The sequence below is a fragment of the Solea senegalensis genome, linkage group LG7 (assembly GCF_019176455.1).
Source record: "Solea senegalensis isolate Sse05_10M linkage group LG7, IFAPA_SoseM_1, whole genome shotgun sequence".
NCBI classification, from domain to species: Eukaryota; Metazoa; Chordata; class Actinopteri; order Pleuronectiformes; family Soleidae; genus Solea; species Solea senegalensis.
Genome location: NC_058027.1, coordinates 26,620,192 through 26,639,238, shown reverse-complemented (window position 1 = coordinate 26,639,238; position 19,047 = coordinate 26,620,192). Strand labels below are relative to the sequence as shown.

Below are 19,047 nucleotides of genomic sequence, written 5' to 3'. Positions count from 1 at the left end.
ACTGCAGAAGAAGAGCATGCAGCGACGTGCGGGGCTCAGCGCTGCCCCCTATCAGTGCAGTGCAGTACTTTCTGCCTCACCTGGTGCATTTTCACTGAACAATTAGAGTCGTGCTGGAACTGTATCGTGGAAAAGTGCCAATAGTCTGTGGACTCATGTAAAATCCTGCACTGAAGACGACTGGACAATTAAAAGGGGAAAAAAAAAGAAGACGCAAAATTAAAAATGATGAAGATTTTTTATCATAAATCAACACGTAAAACATCAGTAACACAGATCTTGGTGCAGCAGTAACACTGTGAGGTCTCAGCGTTGTAAGGCTGGTAGGACGGTTCCCACACAGGATCCAAAGCCCACTCTGTATCCGTCTCCCTGACAGTAACCTGCACAGAGGAAAAACACAGCACACGTTATTATGTTATTACTCCGCCTCCGTTTTGTCTGTGCGACTGGAAACGATGACGCGTTGCTTGTTTGCTTCATAGACAGGGAAAACAGGAAGTACAGGAAACAGAAAACCAACAGACAACTCCAAACTGAATAAATGTTTAATATCCTTTTATTATAGAACACTCAACACTCCGCGTGCGTTCAGTCCACGCTCACCTGCGATGGTGACTTCATCTCCGTCCTTCAGGAAGGTTCTGCTCTCTCCTCCTCCCAGATCGATGCTCTTGGATCCTCTCCACGACAGTTCCAGCATGGATCCAAAGCTCTCTGGATCCTGGTGGGTTTGAGAAGACACAACAAAAAGATCAACACAGTCTTTTAAATATCTAAAAACGGCTGGGAGTGCAGCAGTCACCTGACCTCACTTTTGCTTATTTATGTACCAAAATTCCAAATGGCCGGCTTCCTGTTGAGTCAAGGCCATGGTTACCATTGACTTTTTTGTTTGTCTTGGTCTATAACATCTTCCCACCAAGTTTCGGGAAATTCGGTGGAACTCAAGGTATGCCGAAGTCATAGGGCACTTCCTGTTTCGTGGCGAAAAACGCAGAGGTGTTGCCGTGGCCACAAAACCTTACGACAACTTTGATGTGTCTAGCACAAATTGGCGTGTTTTTGTCGGTACGACAAACGCGCTCGGACGAGTCCGCTCATTTACGTAGGACGCAAATCGTGAGTGAGTCACCATCACTGAATGTTTGAGATAACAAAGTATCACAATCATATTCACAACACAAACAAGAGCAAGAGCAACAACCCAATAATAGAAAAGTGAAATGATTGACAGAGTAAACGTTGGGTTCCTGCAGACACTCACTGGTCCACTGATGGTTCCAGAAGCCAGCAGGTCTCCTGGTCTGATGTTACAGCCGTTGACAGTGTGATGGGTGAGCTGCTGCTTCATGGTCCAGTACATGTACTGAAAGACAGTCAAATCCTGGCCTTTAAATAAAAGTGCTCTGTAGTCTGGATTACTTCAGATGCGTGTCAGATTACCTTACCTTAAAGTTTGACTTGCAGATGGTCGATGGCGCGTCCATGTCTTGTCCTTGAAGAGCAGAACAGCAGAAGTGAGTCGCCACATGTACTGTCACACACACATGTACTGTAACACACATGTACTGTCACACATACATGTACTGTCACACACACACACGTACTGTAACACACACGTACTGTCACACACACACACACACACAGTCGTACGTACACAACACTGAAGTCCACGGGAAACTTAACAGATTTGACGTCACTGCACTCGGGGGTTTTTGTCTCCACCGGCAAATTCAACTGTTATTTTATAACTTCTGTGCTTTTTAAATTCTATATTCACATTCACTTCAGTGAATGACACAGCAGTAGACACACACGTGAGGTGGTCTACAGCTACGCTAACGTGCCTCAAACTGGCGCCCACTTTGTGCTCGTACCACTTTAAAAACCTGAACTATCCCTTTAAGTGATGTACATTACATTTACTCCACATTTGATTAAGTTTGGCACCATTATAACCAGTAGTCCTCATGGAGACCAAAAACCTGGTCCTAATGAGGCAGAAACTCATTTTGGAGGAACTGGTTAAGATTTACATTTTTATTTTTATTTTTTAATGTATGTAGCACTTTGAGATTGTTTGTTCAATATAAAGTGCATTACAAATAAAATTCATTATTATCATTATCATTATTATTATTATTATTATTATTATTATTATTATTATTATTAATAATAATAAATTGTAGTTATGGTTTAGGGTTAGGGTTAGACATGACCTGGTTATGGTTTAAGTTAGTGATAAAGCGTTGTTAAACTGTTCTAAACGAATGGAAGTCAATGCTGTATCTTTAGGAATAATAGCTGTGTGTGTGTGTGAGCTGTTAATGGAAAGTACAAGTGATCAGTGAAGGACGAGGAAGTGACAGAGAGCGTGTGTGTGTGTGTGTGTGTTTATGCCTCCTTCTCACACACACGCACACACACACGTGCGCACACACACACACACACACACACACACACACACACAGACTGTAATGGCTTCTCATTACCAAGAATCACCTCAGGGCTTTTACTTTGTTGTGCATTTCACATTGTGAGTGCTTGTGTGTGTGTGTGTGTGTGTTCATCAGTGTAAACACTGCAGCTGATGTTGTGACCGCGTCACTTTGTGTGAACTCCACCTTTAAGTGACACCGACAGGTTGATGTTGAAGGTGTAAGCGTCGTGGTGTTGGAGGTAGGGCAGCGGTTCTGGATCCTGCACAAACACACACAAACACAAACACACAAACAAACCACAGGAAAGAGAAACATCAGACAGCTGCTACTTGGTAAATGCTAACACTAGGGGGCAGCTGTGGGTCATCTTGTAGGGACGTCGCACTCATTTTTGAGGGCGTTGACGTGAATAAAATGTGGTATTGGCATCGGGCACAAACCCGTTCGTAGCCCCAGGACTCTACAGCGCCCCCAGAAGTCGGGTCATGATCAGACAAAAGTCGTCAGATTGGGAGTTTGAATTTTTGACACGAGAGAGAGAGAGGCCAAAATTGTGTTAAACACTACATTTTTGATTTTTTTCTATCATGTCCAAGTCGCAAATAGTTGTTCCGATTTTAACCAATCTTGGTGCACTCGTTGCTCTCGTGATTCCAAACAAATTTCTAATGTACTTCCATTAGCTCCGCCCACCGAGAATTCGGCCATTTTGGAAAAACAAAAGTGGCTAGTCTGTGCACTTGAACAAACTCGGTCCATATGTTCTAGACGAGTTAATGATTAAAAAGTTATCCATGGATTTTCTCTACATCGAAAGGCGTGGCCTCAGCGCTCCGACAAAGTTGACGTTAAAATGGCAGGAAAACGACTTTAAAATTCCACTTTTTGAAAGCTTTAACGTAAACAGAACAACATGAAATGGCTCACAGTTGTCAGCTGAGAAGTCAGTAGAGTTAACATGTTGGTATGTATGTAAAAAGAACTTAAATATCTCTTTAAAACACCATGCTTTTAGCTGCTACCTGCACAGACACATACAAGATAATCATATAAGAAAAAATATACAAAATCATATCATATATATTCTCTCGCGAGCCAACACGGAATGTCATTCTTTGACCTGGCGTCCTTCAACAAACCTGGACTACGTTGGCCTCTGCAAAAGGTAACAGCGCCTCCATGGGGACGACCCAGGGCGAGATGGTCGTCCCAAAGTTCTTCCCCAGGAACGGACCCAGAGGAACGTACTCCCACGCCTGGATGTCCCTGGCTGAGGAAAAACACACATATTACAGCACATAGTGAGTGGGACGGACAGACAGACGGACAGACAGACAGACACTTAGTCAACTAGCTAGTAACTAGCTACATACTTTGTTAGCTAGCTAGATTGATACTTAGTCAGATAGATAGATAGATACTTTGTTAGTTAACAGGATAGATAGATGACAGATAGATATGTTGTTAGTTAACAGGATAGATAGATAGATAGACTAGTTATGTTCATTAACACACAACCAACTAAACCATGAAAATAAATAGTTTATTTATTTATGTATATATATATATATATATATATATATATATATATATATATATATATATATATATATATATATATATATATATATATATATATATATATACACACACAGTATAGTTATCATTTTAAATAATTACCAAGCTGTATTTATGAGCTGCAGAGCTCATATTAAACACTTTACTGTAAACTCTATGCGAGCAGCTGAAAGTGCAGACTCAATCTTTCATGGAAATTCTGTAGCCGCTCACACTCCTCTCTTTCACAGGCCATAAAGCAGTAATGGCGGCTGCACTTAATACACACACACACACACACACACACACACACACACACACACACACACACACACACACACACACGGCTAATGTGCTCTCTGCCAAAGGCCTAATAAAAGAAAATAAAAATGGAGTTGTGTTGATATGGCCCTCACAGTGCACTTCAAATGGCCTCCTAACTCACAGCCGCTCAGACTGTGGCAGGACACAGACACTGCTGCAGATTAGAGCGACAGGAAAAGCTGAGTTCACAGCAAATGAATGACTTTTTTATTTATTTAACAATAGCCGGCCATGGATTTCTTTGCTCTGCTATAAATATCAGGTGTTCCCCTTTTGCTCCAGTGCTGCAAAAACTCCCGGATAAGTGCGGTTGTACGTTATGATGAGGTACAGATACTTGACTAATAAACTATCCTCAGAGGAGATTTACTTTTCCAAAGAAAAGCCTTTTAATGGAACACCAGTAACTGCATTTAAACAAATTCCAGGGAAAAAAAAAAAAGATGGCTGGATGTTAATCCACCGTCCATTAGCGTTAGGAAATGAGCAGTTAATGAGATTAAAGAAAGGGAAAGAATTACTTATCAGTTTAGAAACAAAAACTGGAGTAAATGGGTCATGGAGGGACAATGAAGCATCGTGTGGAAACTAATTCTCACAAGAATAATCAACTCGAGGGATAATTATAACTCTGCCACCCTCACCTCCCTGTTTTTGATTTTGTTTCTTGTGTTTTTGTTTGAAGAAGTTGATTGTTTACATCTTATTTTGTTAGTAATATATTCACAATGTTTATTTGGCAGTAAAATGTTGTGTTTCTGTATAGTATAAATAAGACACACACGACGAATGAAATTATGATGAAACGTATCCTTTGTAACGTTAATATCTGCAATAAAGTACCAAAATAATAATGTTTGTGGCTTTTATCTTATTGTCAGACAGCGTTTTTCCAACAGGAAAAACTCGCTCACTCTCCTGCACCAACGTCCATAGAGAAAATCAGCATTTTGTTTAGCTCACAGGGAAACAGACGCTGACGGTCGACTGCTGCCTCGTTTGATTAGTTTGTGTCACTGAGGTAACGCCGCACTGAGAATTTCAAACACCAAAGTCAATAAATAAACACATTTGGACTGCGTGATGGAGGCGGCAGTGGATCAACGACTCCTGTGTGCTGTGATGTAAAAACGCAGAGTTTTTCAATGGGATTTGGTGCAGAGAGAGAGAGAGGGGAGAGATGTTTGTCAAGAGACAAAAACGTCAATTTCCTGCCAGAAAAGACCGTCTAACGGCGAGATGAGGTGGCAAACACTTGCGCTGGTGTCGATTTTCATTATATGTGTATACATATATATATATATATATATATATACATATATATATATACATATATATGTATGTATATATACATATATACACATATATATACCTATATATATATATATTTATGTATATATATATTTATGTATATACATATATATATATATATATACATATATATATATATATATACACATATATATATGTATGTAAATAAAATTGTAAGGTTCCTCTGGAGTGTTAAGTGACTGCAGTGAACTGTGATGCAGTTGATGATGAATCACTAGTGAGCAGTGACGTTTCACTTAAAAGCACATTTGTTCCTTAATTTAGTTCTGCATTATGCACGTGGATGCCGTCACTGCAGGTTTACGGTGACGGGAGTGGTTTCTAGGTGAAGCAGGAGAGACAGTCGGTCGTCGTCATGCCGACATGAGTGGGAATGTTTTATTGATCGAGCCGAGAACCTCTGGAGACGACGTGTTGCTCTCTGAATGTCATTTTCTCTGGTATCCATGTCATGTGCTTCTGGCTGCACTTGGAAACGACAGCGTGCCGCCGCGCTTGTACTCGTCGACGTCAATTAGAACCAACATTTCAATGACATGATGAATATGAATTATTGTGATAAATAGTTCCGTCTTATCAAATCAAAGTGCACAAACGTGCGGCAGCATAATCTCAATCTGCATGACTCCTAACCTACTGAAACAGGATTATTATTAGCCTGACCCATGACCTCTCTCCTCAGCAGAGAATCATTCACCTGTGTTTGTGATGGAACAACAAAGCCAAACTCTGATTGGCTTCACCGATGTTGCATCTACAACACACCGACAAATAATTCAGACATGAGAAACAACCCCCCCGTGTGTCTGGTGCCTCACTTTACCCCTCGATCACGCGCAGTGGAGTCGTACGTGAGCTTGCGCCGCACATTTATAGATTGTTAAACGGGGCCCAGAGGCTCTTACCGCTCCAGTCGTTCATCAGCACCATGCCGAATATATGTTCGTGGGCTTTCTGGATCGGAATGGGCTCCCCGAGCGGATTCCCTCCTCCAACAAAGAAGGCCTACGACGTGGGAAGAGAACTATCTTTAAAACGACTCAGCATGATAATGTGCCACAGAGCATGATAACACACAATGAAATGCTGTTTTAATTCTGTTAAATGAAGACCGGCATCACCATCTCCAGCTCAATGTCCAGCTGCTTAGACGGACCAAACACGGGAGGCTTCGCTAACAGAGGAGAAAAAGGAAAAACATTCATTTTCCCACTCAGTGTTTGTGCAGTACGGTTTATCTAGGGCATCTTACTCTGGTCAGGTCTCATCTGGCCTGAAGGGCGGCGAAGTGGAGTCCCCGAAACCACCACGGACGAAGCTCTGCCGTGGTATCCCACGGGAAGTCTGAGCCTGTGAAACACAACAGCCAAAGGTTCTTAGAACTTTGAAGCTTCTGTTTAATTGTTCACATCTCACAGAACCAGGGCAAGATAATCGTAAAATATCAAAGACTCAAGCTAGTGTAGATTTTATTAGGTCAATGTTTTGTTAAAGGGTTAGTTCAGGTGGTCAGCCTCAAAGAAAACAACACATGTACACCATGAGACAGTCTTTATCCAACTACAAATAGAAGTGTGTGTCCAGTTTGTCAAGTGCTGACTCACAGCACCAAAGTCCATTGAGAAAATCATCGATTTTAACAGCACAGTACACAGGGGTCGTTGATCCACCGCTGCCTCCATACATGAGTTTAAATGTGTTATTTTGTGACTTCAGTTATGGAAATACTTTAAGATTAACTTCAGTGACACAAACACACCACACGAGGCAGCAGTGGACCAGCAGCTCTAGTTCTCTATGGACTTTGGTGTGGTTGTTGTGCACAGTTTTCTCTATGTGTCACTCACGCACAGATACAGAAACATTTGCTATCTCTCTCGTCTCCTTGGAATCTGACACGAGTCTGACAGCGATGGACGGTCAGCGCGTCAATCACCTGCTCAACCACAGAGTTGTGATCTCAACATTCCTCCCACGAGGCTGCTTGGAAAAATTTGATGTGTCTGTGCTGCTGCGAGGCTTCTACGATCACGCTGAGTCTTCTACGATCACTCTGAGGCTTCTACGATCACTCTGAGGATTCTACGATCACTCTAAAGCTTCTACGATCACTCTGAGGCTTCTACGATCACTCCGAGGCTTCTACGATCACTCCGAGGTGTCTACGATCACTCTAAAGCTTCTACGATCACTCTGAGGCTTCTACGATCACTCCGAGGTGTCTACGATCACTCTAAAGCTTCTACGATCACTCCGAGGCTTCTACGATCACTCTGAGGATTCTACGATCACTCTGAGGATTCTACGATCACTCTAAAGCTTCTACTATTACTCCGAGGTTTCTACGATCACTCTGAGGCTTCTACGATCACTCCAAGGTGTCTGCGATCACACCGAGTCTTCTACGATCACTCTGAGGCTTCTGCGATCACGCTGAGGCTTCTATAATCACTCTGAGGCTTCTACGAGGCTCCTCATCAATTACAGAAACCCAGTAATGTCCCATAATAATAATAATAATAATAATAATAATGAAGATGAAGAGGTCAGATGTCACCAGCTCGCACCAGTTTGGCATCAGCGCGTTCTCCTTCCCGCGGAACATGGTGCCGACGTTGGTGGCGTGATCTCTGGATGAGTAGAAGTCAGTGTAATCGCCTGTGAAGAAGAACAGAAGAGAGAATCAGCACAGGCTGGAAGGGTGGTTCAATGGCGCCCCCCTGTGCCTCATATAACTGTGTCGCCCCTTTCATTCATTCATTCATTCATTCAACTCAAATTTACATTCATGAATGCAGTTTATATTCAGTTGGAGAAATTTAAATATATTTTTATAAAGTGCTGGGACCCAGTTTTGATGTAGACAAACATAGTTTCAAGTATTTTCCCCTTTTCTCTACTGTTTGTTTGGTTATTTCCATTTTTCTTTCATTATTGTTATTATTATTATTATTATTATTGTTATCATTATCGTTGTTGTTGTCTGTTTTGATATATTGACATACATCATATATATCGTATGCATTCATATAGTACATATATATGTATACAAACAGCACTTATACAAACTTTACTTTTAAAAGCACAAGAACGAATAACATAATCAATTAGAAACAAGAAACAAATCAGACTTGGCTGTGATTATTACTCTATACTGTACATTAACACAATGTTTTATATAAAGTAGCTTGTTCTTAACTGTTCTATTCACTGTCCACAGCCTGTGACACAAATATGTAAATATTTCAGTTTTTTTTATATAGTTTCAGAGCTGCTGGATGCACATCTTTATTTAAGTATTTAAAAGTATATTCTATGATAGTTTCCCATGAATATTCTATATTTCTGAAATGTCTGAAAAGACACTTTTTCTCTTGAATGAGAAAAACAAGTCCAGTTACTGCTGATTAATAACTTTGAAACCACAATGATCACACACACACACGCACACACACACACACACATATATAGACACGAACAGGACAACTGACCGATGTCTGCAGGCAGGTGCATGGTCACTGCGCTCTGATGGACAAACGCTCTGCACAAGGACGAAAAGACAAAATAAATAATAAAAATGACTCAAGGTCGTCACTAAAGAAACACAGGAGGTGTGAGACGGGAGGCGGAGTTTCCGCTCTGCAGAACGAGGACACGAGGACATGAGGACACTTGGACTGACTTTATGTCCGAAGTATTTACTGCGTGAGCTTCAGAGGAGGCTCGTAAAAAAAACACGTACATGAAAACTACAATCAGACACCAGAGGAAAAGGTATTTTACATAAATATTTATATTATTATATATGATGATATTTATATTATTATATATGATGGTATTTACATTATTATATATAATGATATTTATATTATTATATTTAAATGATTATATATGATAATATTTACATTATTATGTATGATGATATTTATATTATTATATTATGATATTTAAATGATTATATATGATGATATTTACATTATTATATTATGATATTTAAATGATTATATATGATGATATTTACATTATTATATATGATGATATTTATATTATTATATTTAAATGATTATATATGATGATATTTATATTATTATATATAATAATGATATTTATATTATTATATTTAAATGATTATATATGATGATATTTATATTATTATATGATGATATTTAAATGATTATATATGATGATATTTAAATGATTATATATGATGATATTTAAATGATTATATATGATGATATTTATATTATTATATTTAAATGATTATATATGATGATATTTATATTATTATATATAATGATATTTATATTATTATATTTAAATGATTATATATGATGATATTTATATTATTATATGATGATATTTAAATGATTATATATGATGATATTTAAATGATTATATATGATGATTTTAAATGATTATATGATATTTACATTATATGATGATATTTACATTATTATATATGATGATATTTACATTATTATATGATGATATTTACATTATTATATATGATGATATTTAAATGATTATATATGATGATATTTACATCATTATATATAATGATATTTATATTATTATATTTACATTATTATATATGATGATGTTTACATTATTATATATGATGATATTTAAATGATTATATATGATGATATTTACATTATACATGATGATATTTCTGCCCACAGATGAAGAGCAAACAGCAGCAGAGTATCAGTGGACTGACCTGCTCCTGAGGCCGACGTCGTCTCTCAGCGTGCTCTCCTTCTCCGACAGCAGCAGCTGAATCGTCCTCCTCGCCTCCGTCCATGCTTCATGACCCAGAGCCATGAAAGCGTTCAGTGTGGACTTGTTATGATAAAGAGACACAAGAAGAAAACAACACACATGTCAACATGTTTAAACCAACATCAGTCATCATACATATCAAACAATTTTAAAGTTTTTAAGCCTTAAATTGCCATGTTTTTAACAAACATAGTGATCTGAATGGGTTTCAATGAGCACATTTTGGTGGGCAGGTGTGTTCGTGTGAGTATTGTTGTTTGCAGTGGACTAAAAAAATAAACAAAGATTCAAAAATGCATAAACCTGGCATAAATATTTGCAACAATATGCATGAAAACAGGATCAAATATTCTAGAAATGAAAAGCCAAAAACAAAGTAACGTGTCCAGGTGTGTAAGGGTTAAGCTAAGTGTAATCTGATCTGTTTATAGAAAACTTACCTGCTCAAAGACATCCTGATGTTTGGAAAGGACGGGTCCTTGAAACAAAGTCTTTATCACACTGAGAACCAGAATCTGGTCGCCAATGGCAACCCCAATACGGCGTTGGGGCTGGGGAGAGAACACAAACACACACACACACACACATAAAATTCATTCCCTAGTCCAAACCTTTACCATCATAACACAATTCCTAACCTTAACTTTTACCTAGTTCTCAGCCGCTCACTCTCCCACACCAAAGTACCGTGGTGGTGCACAGGGGTTGTTGATCCCCTGCTGCCTCCGTCACTAAGTCCAAACATGTTATTTTATGACTTTCGGAGTTTTAAATCCTTTGTTCAGATTCAACTCAGTGACACAAACCTACAGAATGAGGCAGCAGCAGACCGGCAGCTCCTGTGTCGCTGTGAGATAGAATTGCTGATTTTCTCTATGGGGTTTAGTGTGGGAGAGGAAAACAGTGTCTCGCAGCAGACGTGTCCTCTAACGTAACATGGACTTAAATGTGTTTGTCCCGGTGACCGGACTGGCAGCCAGAGCCGACTCACAAGCCGAATTTATTCTGATCTTAATAATTCACACACCGTATGAGGACAGCGGCCAGCATGGATTGATGGATTCAAGCTGTTGACATAATACTGCATCTTTGTCAAGTGTTTCAGGGGCCTCTTTGTGACCTCAGGGGCCCTACGCAGCAGCTTTGGTGGGGAACACGTGTCAGAACTTCAAAAATAAAACCCTAAACTATCACTATCACTGTAATCTGAGCAATTTCCAGTGATTTTAGTATTTTATGTTCTTGAATAATCTTAAACTCATTTAATTCTGTGAATACTGAGTGGCTTTATTGTCGAAAAGTCATGACCACGTCCTCGGTAGTGTCTCCACTGATGTCAAAGAAAATCAAAGTGCACTCACGTTATCAGCGGTGGAGAAGATCCCATAGGGCAGGTTGTGGAAGGAGAAGTCAGAAGCTGCGTCCACTTTGATGAAGGACATCTTCTTCTTTTTCTCAGTTTTGGTTTTTCTCTCCCAAACCTCAGTTACTGAGTTACTGAGTGAACCAGCACCAACACAAGCATCAGCAGTAACAACTTCCAGATGTTTAACTTTTGACAGAACCGCCTCCCACTGCACGGCCAATCACACGCTGCCCTTTAGTATCCACCCTAATCCAACAATGTGATCCAGGCGGGGAAATGACTAAGCAGAAATGTAGTGAAGGTACGGACCAATCTCATCAGACGGAGGCATGACCCTGGACCTTTCTCTGGTCCTATATGACCTATGACCTAAGTGTTTTGTTTTTACTTGCTGTGTGTATTAATTTTTTGTTCCATTTGTAGTTGGAAGTTCAAATTTCTGTGGTCAGAGGGCATTCATTCATCTTTTTCTTTTCATAATAATAATAATAATAATAATAATAACAACAATAATAATTTGGGGCTGTATCCAAACTTTTTTCCAGGCTTTCCTTCAACAGAAACAACCATTAACAAGATTTAAACTAAGTTATTACCACTGTTATTATAGCCGTTTCACAATAAATCGGACGCACACGGTACTGTTTGATTTTTAAATCGTAGACATATTGCAACGCTAGAAATGGTGTTGTTAAAAATGTTTGGAAATTGCAATTGCAAAATTGAAAGAAATATACAATAAAAATACACTTAATAAGAATAAATAAATGTGTGTGTGCTGTAATTCAACAGTTAAACCAGTCAGTCTAGTGAAATGTGACTAAATAAACCTCTGAATCTGGACAATACTTAGTTAAGCAGGTAAAAACAAATGTAAACGTCTCTGCTAATCCTGTGATCACACTCCAATCCGGTAGGTGGCGGTAATGTGCTTGTACGCTCATAGCCAAACGCTGAACACATCGGGAGCAGAAGACACAGACCGTATACAAATAAAGTTCGCCTGATAATGACACTGGTGGTTACTCATTAACTAGTCCAAAGTTGCATGAAGCAGAGATCGCGATGTTGAAATCGTTTCTTACATCAAACACGTCCTCAGAACTCACTTGCTCCGTGTTTGATAAAGCGGTTGTAGTTTGACTCCAGTCAGCTCCACACACAGGCAGCAGAGCCAAAATGGCGGCCCTGCGAGCTGCTAAACAAGCGCTGAGGAAAGAGATAAAGCGGCGTGTGGCGGCGCTGAGTGACGAGGAGAAACTACGTCAGTCTCTGATTGTTTCACACAAGGTAAGAAAAAACAAGAGGAGGGCGACGGCGACTGTCTGGAACTTTCTCCATTTCAAAACAATACGGCGCGGATACAGCTGTTAGCTTTGCTAGCGTTAGTTGAACACGTGACACCGCAAACCACAGACCCCCCCTCAGTGACACGTCCCCACAGAACTTCAATAAAATGTTTTCACACTCACTGTTGAAATAAATGTTAGAAAGCGGTGTAACATGAAGGGAAATAAGAGGTTTTATCCCCTCTGACAACTAGCATTGTGGAGACAAACGCGGTGTAAGTCAGCGTTGAAAATGGCTATATTAGTGTAAAAGTAAAGTGACTCTGGTCTTTATAAACCAGGCCGAAGTTATAAACATGTCCAGATACTCTTTAAGAAACTTGAAGACAAGTCGCCTGGCCGAATTGTGTAACAAAATCATCAAATTAACTTTTAAATTGTGATATTTTTGAATGGGGTCTGGCTTCGTTGGTGTGGACGCTCTTGAATCGGAGATACGTGACAGGCTATGATGTGACGTCATTCTGTCGTCATATCGATGACCGATTCATCGATTTTTTTTGTATAAAATGAAAACATCTTAAGATTTTTAGCTTCACAAATGTGGGCATATTATTTTATTTTATTCTTTATGGCAGAAATGTGAAAATAATTGTTAGTTGCTGCCCTGGTATTATTGTCAGGAACAATAACATTATTAATATTAATAATAGTAATAATAATAATAAGTAATTAATATTACTCACTTTGATTATAGTCAGACCAGGAGCGTTTCAAAGGGCTTTTGGGCCCCCCACATCAAACTGTCTTTTTTGTCTCCCTGAAGAACACTTCATTGTTTATTTATGAAAACAAGAGTCCATGAAATATTGATAATGCCTTTAGTAAATGATTGTACAGTTGAGAATACACTTAATTACTTATAAATTGGTTTATTAATCCTTAAATTGATATATACCATCGTAAGTAATTCATTATTTTGTGTTTTAATGTGCAATTCAAAGAGAAAATTAGCAGGAGTTCACTAGTAAACCAACACAAAATAGATTTTAGCCACTTAACAAAAGCTTACATATTAAAATCTACACCCAGCTCAATGTACAATGTCTTTCAAGACATTTAAGATCATCATCTGACATCCTTTTCTATAAACACTTATAATCTCTGTACTTTCCCATTGATATTAAATAATAAATTGATAAGTGCATAAATACTGACAATAACGAAGTTTCCATGCTTCTTTAAGTTACTTCCCTAGTCAGTTAAAATGTTATTATTCTGATTCCTTCCTTCCTCCGCTCTTGAGACTTCTTGGCTTTGTTTTTTATCAATTTTTTAAGTTATGGGCTTAGCCAGTGTTTAGTCTTTCATTCAATCAGTCTGCTGGTCTACTGCTGCCTCATTTAAACCTGTGAATCAAGATAGATAAGAAAAATGCCATTTATTTAACTTTGACTCAGTGTGACGACACAAGTGTCTAACTTTCTCTTTTCTCTGCATCCCCTCGCAGCTGTTCCAACATCCCAAGTACGTGTCCAGTAAGCGGATCGCGCTCTTTCTCAGCATGAGCGATGAAGTGCGCACTGAGGAGATCATCAAGGACGCGTTTAAACTGGGCAAAAGCTGCTTCATCCCCAGGTACGAGCGCAGCAACAGTCACATGGACATGCTGAAGCTCGGCGGTCTGCAGGACATGGAGACGCTGCCTCTGACGTCCTGGAACATCCGACAGCCTGCAGACGATGACGAGAGCAGAGAGGAGGCGCTGGCTGCAGGTACACACACACGCACACACAGGAACAACTACAAGAACATTTCTGTACCTGTAGTAGGGGTGGGTCAAAATATCACTTTGGTGATATATCATCGTCCTTCCTCGTGCAATACGATAATCGATACACCAGGACAAATATTGCTCTAAAATGCCAGCTTCACTCCTGTGAAGTGCAAAGTGAATTAAATCATACATTTGTTAACTTTATATAAGGGTATATACGTACCTATTCCTTCTAAATTGTAAAAAAAATTATAATTATTATTATAATTTGTAGAAAAGCTACCACTATACAAATTTGATGTGAATATTAGCAGTTTTACCACATGAATTAGCATTTTTATTCCTGCAAGTAAATGGTAAATTTTTTTATTATTGTGTGGACAACTATTTTCTCTCTTTAAAAAATCCCCAAATCATACCTTTTCAACTGGCACGCTCCATTTCACAGCGCCACACACAGGCCTGGCATATGTACTACAGTGTATGTGTGTGTGTGTGTGAAGACATTTCTTGAAAACCCAAATCTCCACCAAACATTTAGTCTTTTACTTTGACTATGTTGTCCTTGCATCTTCCGATTTGCAAAGGAAAACCTTTCAGCTTTATTTTCGGCATGAAAAAAACACCTCTGATGTGAAAAGTGCAAATCTATAATGGTTTCCTTTTAGATTCCGATCAGTTTTATTCACCGGAGACGTGAGGTTTGAGATCGACAAAAACTTTACCTCAGAACATGTGTAGTGTAACGGACAAATGGGCAATTTAACTGTATTTGTGCAGATTCTATAACTATATTTATTCTTGTACCTCTATTTTTTTATATTGCTCACTTACACTTACTCCAAAAAAATCTTACATTGTCAATTAAACCCTTCAGTCTTAAAATTTGGGTGCAAGTTCTGTCGTAACAGCTCTCAAAATCCTGTTTGACTGTTTAACACGACTTTAAAAGGTCAAAAAAATAAGCCACATTTTCCAATTTTTGTGGAGAAAGAACCAAATGATAGCGTTTTACCAGCAGATGGAGCTGTTGTTTCACGCTCAACGTTTTCCCTCGTCCTCTGAGAGAAGAACTCATGGTTACTCATCCAGTATGGACATGTGACTCTGATGTTCATCTGGTGTTGACTTTATGGTATGAACGGGCGACTGAACGTCTCACCTTTGACCTGACGTATTCAGATTTGCTTGGGCTGAGTCACGCCGTGAACCACTCGCTCCTCTGCTCACAAGTCCGCAGAGAAAATGATTGATTTTACATCACAGCACGGAGGAGCTGCTGATCCACTGCTGCCTCCATCAGCGAGTTCAAATGTGATGCTTTTAAAGCCTTCATTCAGGGTCACCTCAGTGACACAGACTCACTACACGAGGCAGCAGTGGATGTTTTTAACTCATCATGTTTGAGCTGCTGCAGTGAAAGATTATTCTTCATATTCTCTTCATATAAGTACTGGTCAGAAGCGTAAATACAAGCGTAAATACAACAATACAATAATGTGTGATGATGTGTTTCCTTCCATATAATACTTTACGTAACGTGAACTCTGAGTGACAGAGCTTCATGCACCACAGAGAATGTGAGCGGTTCAGAGCAGCTCATTTACCAGGGAGAACAAATCCCCGGCAGGGTTTCTGTTTTTGTACCCGACCCGAACCAGAGTCTGAGCTGCGCCGAGTTTCTTTGAAGCCCACTGCTTGTTTTTTCTGACTCCTGAGAAGTTCTCAGAGAATTTTCTACAACTTCACCTCTGAGTTCCTTATTAGAAAAAAGACTTAAGTTGGTTGGCTGGTTACTGGTACAGATTCATCTTTTTCCAGACCTGTGCCACTGATCCATCTACTCTCATTATCCAGGAGGTCTGGACCTGATCCTGATGCCAGGCCTGGGTTTTGACAAATCGGGGAATCGCCTGGGACGGGGGAGGGGCTACTATGACACCTATTTGGAGCGCTGCGTCAAAAGCCCGAAAGGAAAACCCTACACCATTGCTCTGGCCTTCAAAGAGCAGCTGTGTCAGGAAATCCCTGTGGATGACAACGATGTGCTCATTGATGAAATCCTGTACGAGGGTGACGAGTGAAACTCCCACTGAACAGCACTGCAGACTTTTCCATTCCTTACAACAAGAACAGCCCGACTGGAACTAACGAGACACTTTACATTGACCTAAATACAGACATCATTAAAGGTGCACGAGGCAACACTGAGCTGCCGCTTGTCAGACCAGAACAAATGTGAGTGTTATAAAATAATGCTGCGCCTGTGTGTGTCGCACAAGATATGGAACATAAAGTTTGTCCAGGATGAGAAGAGAGTGTCTTCTTTTTCTGTGGGCTTTAATTGGGTTTAATGGCAGCTTACATTCACTCGGTTTCTCATCTCAGTCTCATCTTATTCTCATCCTCTCATCTCCTCAGTCATCCTCTCATTTCCTCAGTCTCATCTTTCTTGCTTCTCCAGTTCAGGTTGTTACTCTTGTTCAAAATTAACTCATAATTATCACATTAGTCGTCCAAAATAGTTCCATTCATGTACTTTTACTGAATAAGATGACACTCCAGTGTCTCCAGTGCAACTCCACCACACAGCTGTAGGTGGCGTTGTGTTGTTTTGAGGTGACAATGCAAACTAAATTGTCTTTGGCGTCTAAAAAAAAAAGTTAAAGTTGTGTCACTGGACAAAATAATCTATTATCTCTGATGTGTGTGTGCATCGATCAGAAAGACTCAGGAAAAGACTCAGGAAAAACAGCTTGAATCTTTGAAAAAAAATAAAAATGTCCGAATTCTCAAACACGAGTCGTGTCAAATCAGGAAACCTGTCAGACGATCGTACTCTCTCTTTGTCACCGTGCAACTCTGACTGACCGTGACCAACGTTGTGGAATAACGGCTCGTGCCAAGGCCCAGGACGACGACTGCAACCATCCACAGAAATAGCACTCGACTGAGCCTCGCCATGGCAACAGAGCAAAGAATAAAAAAAAAAAGAAATAAAAAAATAATAATATTCTCATAACAAAACAAAAGAACCGACTCAAGGAGAGATGCACAGATCGTTTGCCCGTCAATCTACAACAACAGCAACACCGACACATGGTGCTTCAGGGTTCTCACTGGTCCTAGGACCTTGAAAGTCTTTGAAAGTGCTTGGATTTTGTGAAAGAAAGAAGTGAAGTTGATATTTAGGTCCTGGAAAGTTTGTGAATTTGACTAAAAGAAAGATTCAAGGCCCTCAAGGTCAATATAAGACCTTGGTTGCTTGTTCTTATGATGAAAAATTCAGCGTCGTGTCTTTGGAGTCATTAACACGAGTCCGAGCAGCTGTCGCCCTCGTCGCTAATCTTCTTTCATTGATTGGACTTCAGGTCTGTGTGACTCCAATTAGGTTTGGTTGATGTCGACAACAGCCTCAGGGTTTTCACGCATTTTTTAACAACACGAGCTGTGAATATTTGATTAAATGCCATTATACAGACACACATTATACATACTATCAGGGAGAAAATGCTAAATTAAATGTTAGCCTCAAGGAATTCGCAAATCTTCAGCAACACAAGACAAAAGTGAGGATATTTGGAAGAACTTTTTGTTCTTTGATCTTTGTTCAAATTGTGTCCAAGATGCAATCAGGCCTTTATACAGTCAGTGTGTAGTGATGAAGAGCTGGTGCTCAGTCATTTTACCAAATATAAAGGAAATGAAAACACCGCCTCCTGGTGGTGACAGAAAACAAACACAAACAGAAAACCAAACATTTCTTCACCATTTCGGGAATAATCTTACAGGGATCATTGTGTCCAACTTGAAATTGGTGAAAAGACTCAGAACGCATGGTAGATGAAGCGTGCTGAATATGACGACGTGTTGTTAAATGGTGTAACCATGGCAACGATGCAAAGTCAGACAAAAACAGTGCCCTCTGGTGACGGCAGACAATATGACGTTTACACTTTGTCATGCTGCTCTAACAGGGCTCGTTGTATCCATCGTAACACAGATGACCTCCTAACAGGAAGTGGAACGCCAGATACAGGAAATGAACTGTAACTTTGCCATACAGTGACTGATCTTCACAGTATCTTAACATGTTCATATGTAGCTTTTACAGGGATTATCGTATCCAACTCAAAGTTGGGGACATCACTCAAAACACATGGGAGATGGTGCGTG

General features: G+C 39.6%; 2 protein-coding genes across 2 annotated transcripts; one reads left to right on the top strand and one right to left on the bottom strand.

The window, feature by feature from the left end:
- Positions 1-219: 219 nt before the first annotated feature.
- Positions 220-12,268, bottom strand: fah (fumarylacetoacetate hydrolase (fumarylacetoacetase)). Its single transcript, XM_044029872.1, has 14 exons — positions 11,801-12,268; positions 10,880-10,990; positions 10,378-10,499; positions 9,149-9,198; positions 8,225-8,315; positions 6,910-7,007; positions 6,779-6,831; positions 6,563-6,662; positions 3,584-3,714; positions 2,628-2,703; positions 1,452-1,498; positions 1,268-1,369; positions 607-724; positions 220-383 (listed from the first exon to the last, which is right to left on the bottom strand). Exons 1-14 carry the CDS (start codon positions 11,879-11,881, stop codon positions 307-309), a joined length of 1,257 nt encoding a protein of 418 aa, XP_043885807.1. The 5' UTR covers positions 11,882-12,268; the 3' UTR covers positions 220-306.
- A 507-nt stretch (positions 12,269-12,775) lies between these two features.
- Positions 12,776-17,185, top strand: mthfs (5,10-methenyltetrahydrofolate synthetase (5-formyltetrahydrofolate cyclo-ligase)). The gene is made up of 3 exons (XM_044029874.1): positions 12,776-13,095; positions 14,605-14,869; positions 16,729-17,185. Exons 1-3 carry the CDS (start codon positions 12,985-12,987, stop codon positions 16,953-16,955), a joined length of 603 nt encoding a protein of 200 aa, XP_043885809.1. The 5' UTR covers positions 12,776-12,984; the 3' UTR covers positions 16,956-17,185.
- Positions 17,186-19,047: the final 1,862 nt, after the last annotated feature.